General features: G+C 43.6%; 1 protein-coding gene across 1 annotated transcript in view; it reads left to right on the top strand.

Annotated features, from left to right (window-relative positions):
* Positions 1–3,672, top strand: part of LOC109426170 (leucine-rich PPR motif-containing protein, mitochondrial) — a 7,240-nt gene extending 3,568 nt beyond the window's left edge. Inside the window, exon 3 of the mRNA XM_062857212.1 lies at positions 3,576–3,672. Coding sequence (XP_062713196.1) covers positions 3,576–3,672 — 97 coding nt within the window. The remainder of the gene's footprint in view (positions 1–3,575) is intronic.
* The last annotated feature ends 631 nt before the right edge of the window (positions 3,673–4,303 follow it).

Raw genomic sequence — 4,303 nt, 5'->3', positions numbered from 1 at the left:
ACGCCGCCGACGGTGCCTATAGTGGACCCTCCCTGAGTGTGCGTATAGTGGACCCTTTTGAGTGTTTACATTCATTAAATAGTTAAAATAACCGATTTTTGCGGCCACTGGGTTATTTGTTTGCCAGGAACTGCTGTGTAGCAATGTAATTGATGTTCCCCCGGTGGAAGTTGCATAGAAACAGCTGATTTGGGCATTTATATTTGAGTTTTTGTGAAGGGGGTCCACTATAGGCGCAGGGTCCACTACTAGCACACAACCCCTATATATCCTGATTTTACAATTTCAATGCCACACAAGTTCAGCTTATTGGACGCAGTGGCTTAATTTCCACAACATGGGAGGAAAAAAAAGACTCTTACAATTGTTCTTGAAAACTATTTTATAAGGGTTGTTATCATGCAATAAAACAAAGAGGATGTCACGAAGAATACAAGTTAAACGCAAATTTGTGGATATTTGATAGTTTCCGAGATTTACACTTCTAATAATTGCTCTGAAAACGTATTCTTAATCAATATATTCAATCCACAAAGGGGTTGTGATGATTGTAAAGTTCCAACTGAAAATACAAATTCCATGTATTATAGGTAATCAACTTATCAAGCTCTCAAACCTCACATGAGTGTTAAGTCAGTACAACGGTTCGGATTTTTCAAAAACAAAAAAAAACTGTTCTTTAAAATAAAGCTCGTTTAAAATTTCGGGCTTATTTGTCCCGCGATATTTTTGTACTAAGAAGTTGAAGGTGGATCGGTATTTCTTTTTGCAAAAAAAAGCAAAACAACCTGGAAGCCACTCAAACTGGCACCCCCAGGCACCCCCTAGGAAAAAATCCTAGATACGCCAATGACGGTGTGTAGCGGAGAAGAATGAACCACGAGCTCGCTGCACTTTAAGGCGAACCCAGCATCCAGAATGTGGACAAAGCCGGAAGGATACGATGGGCAGGGCATGTTGCAAGAATGTAGGATAACAACCCAGCAAATTTGGTGTGCGCTACTGATCCGGTTGACACAAGAAGGCTTGGAGCGCAGAGACCACGATGGGCGGACCTGGTGGAGCGTGAGTAGGCGAGCATCAAGCGCGACCGAGAAAGGAGAGAGTCGCGAGAGTCTTTTCTTGAATGTGATCTTGAGCAAACACATGCATGTATGTATGTGCTCGAGGAGGACCTGCGAGCACTCGAAGTTTTCGAGCGACGCGTGCTAAGAGCGATCTTTGGCGGCGTACAGGAAAACGGTGATGTGTGGCGGCGAAGAATGAATCACAAGCTCGCTGTACTCTATGACGAACCCGACATCTACAAGGTGGCCTAAGCCGGAAGGATATAGTGGGCAGGGCGTGTTTCAAGAATGCCGGACAACAAATTGGCGTTCGTTACAGAATCGGTTGGCACAAGAAGACGAGCAGCGCAGCGAGCAGGATGGTTCAATAAATACAATTTTGTTCCAGTGATTTCACACCCTTTCCCAGTAGCTAGTCTGCTTACAAGAAAGGCAAATATACACGTCAAAACAGCTCGCACTGACTGACTACTGCCAGCAGCGCAGTGGAGCTGATGCGATGGGAGTAGCAAGCACATGTGTCACTCGTCGCGTCGTCCAAGATGACGACTAGGTGGGTACGATGACGGACGAGTCAGGAAGCTTGTCGCGGTCATATTGACTTGTGGTGCGACTTGAACTAATGCTGTAGACTATGATCAACAACCGGCAGGTTCACTTGGGGATGATTTGACCCATATTTGCGAGCCACCACCGGTGTGGTAGCTGCCAAATTTGCGATTAACAAGCGTTGTTGCATTCTTTTTTTTCTCCTAAAAAAAAACTGCCGGACGGTGAAAAGTGCCAAATATTTGGTGATTCAAGCATTTTTTCTTCGATTTTTCGACTTTGAGAGCGTCGGATTTTCAAAAATAGACACCGGCTGCCGGATGGTGGTTGTTGCAGTGAAAGTATTTAGAGCGTCTTTTATGCATGATGGGTTGAGTGCGAGAGGTGCTCTGCCCGCTGTGTGGTGGCGTTTCTGGTGTGATGATGGTTCATTATCATCGTCGCGTATACAAAGTATGATTTATATTCGCGACGGCATTACACCAACGAACCTAACCTCAAAATGACTGACAATTCTCAGGTCATTTTGACAGATGTAACATGAGCATGAAAAGGACGGCAACAAGATCGATAAAGTAGAATATGTTATCCGTCTTTTTCGTGCATGTGTGTGGTCTGTCAAAATGACCTGTGAACTGTCACACATTTTCATGGCTAGCTTTGTTGGTGTAATGAAGAATTGTTGGGTGTTACGAAAACACACAATGATACTGTATTTATCAATTGTTGCAGTATAATAAAACTTCATTCATTTATTTTGTTCAACACTTGGTTCAAAATCAAATTTATGATAACACGGAGTCAACGATTTGCCGCCATATTAGCACTGCAGCTCTCCAGCGTCTGTCACGCCCTTTCGCCTAACGCTCGCCAGATCACGCAGCGACTCTACCTGGCCGCCCATCGTGTTCTGGATGATTAGTAAACACCATTTATTCAGAGTTTTTGTCCGGCATTCTTGCAACAAGTCCTGCCCACCGTATCCTTCCGGCTTTGGATACCTTCTGGTTCTTCTGAACACCTTCGAAGATCTCCTTAACTAGCGTCGCTCAAAAACTTCGAGTGCATGCGACCATGATCCACGCATCGTCTCGTATCCATAGATGACCAACGGCTTTATTAGTGTTTTGTTCTTGGTGCGGGCTGGATTTTGTTGACTACTGTTTTCTCTAGAGACCATAATATAGTAAGCATGATTTTCTCTGATGACGCGCCTTTGTATTTCACGCTCACGCTCACGTTGTTGTCATCCGATACCAAGAAACCGATCTACTTTTTCCGATCAGCCTAGATATCTAGGTCACAGACAAACAGACCAGTGGCGTAGCCAGAAATTGTTTCTGGGAGGGGTTTTCAAGGTCAATGATACCTTTTTTGATTTGACACTTAGATTTTGTAAACAATAATAAGCAATTGTATTAGTAATTTGAAAATGGCGGCACAGCCGAAATTTTTTTTCGTGGCAAAGCGCTTTATACTGAAATTTTGTTCCACAAATTGTGGCTCTGGGGGGGGGGGGGGTGCCAATGCTAGTCACGCTGAACTTCGCAAACTCACTGAGTAGATGACGATAGTGGGACAACGTCAAACAGGAGCGAAAACGATGCGAGCGCCGTGAGCGAGAGATTTGCGAACTGAAGATTATTTGAATTATCCGTTAAAACAGGAAACGATGGGAAGTAAGTAGAGTGAGACGTCTGTTTGTCTGTGTCTAGGTTGTTTCAATTGGCTAAGAATAACACTACGGACCACCTGTTCCGGGTAAAAGTCCACTAAACACGAAACTCCAATCCAAGGTGTCTGATGGATGAATCACAAAGAAACAGACGTAAAACTTAGAACAAATTTCATTAAAAAACATGCACCGATGAACTGAATTTATCGCGGTCCGAAAATTTTGACACTAGAGCGGGGCAATTCCCAATCAGAATTGTTCAATTCTGATTGGAAATCGTTCAGTTCTGATTGGAAGCGGCTCCGCTCTAGTGTCAACATTCTCGGACAGTCGGACCGCGATGAATTCAGTTCATCGGTGTACTCGTCTATTAAGGACTGATAAATATTGACAATTCAACGACCCACGTGTATTCTTATTGCAGAACGCATTCTCTAATGTGACATAATTTTGCAAGTAGCCTTAAGCCCCAGTTTTTTTCTTTGTTGTCCTGGGACTAAACTAGAAGTAAGACATGGATGAGGCTACACGGAGAAACGAAAGTACCCAAAAGTGAGTTCATTCCACCCAACTTTGAGGTTGCGTGCGGGAAGCCAATTTGAGTTGATAGAGTCGACACAGACAAACAGACGTAGCACTTAGAACATTTTTCGATTCAAATCATAGTCACGGAAACATATTCGCCCAATACTAAAATCACTGAGTTTGGCCGACCATGAACTAGATGGCGGTAGTGAGCAAACGTCAAACTCAAACAAAAATTATGCGAGCGCCACGGATGGAAAGTTGGCCAACTATCAAATTTTCAAATAGTCCGTTCAATCGGTGTACGATGGGAATTATTAGAGTGTTACGTCTGTTTGTCTGTGGAGTCGATGTTGAGGTAGGTAGTTTGCATTTAGGCGTATACGGTTAAACCTAGCGTCGAAGTTCTTTTTACTCAACCGTCAGTTCAAATTACTCAACTTTCGGTGCTATGTCACTTACTCAATTTTGGCTTCCCGCATCGAAC

Source organism: Aedes albopictus, chromosome 3 (assembly GCF_035046485.1).
Source record: "Aedes albopictus strain Foshan chromosome 3, AalbF5, whole genome shotgun sequence".
Taxonomy (NCBI): Eukaryota; Metazoa; Arthropoda; class Insecta; order Diptera; family Culicidae; genus Aedes; species Aedes albopictus.
The sequence above is the reverse complement of the archived record's forward strand: the minus strand, read 5'-3'. Positions and strand labels throughout refer to the sequence as shown.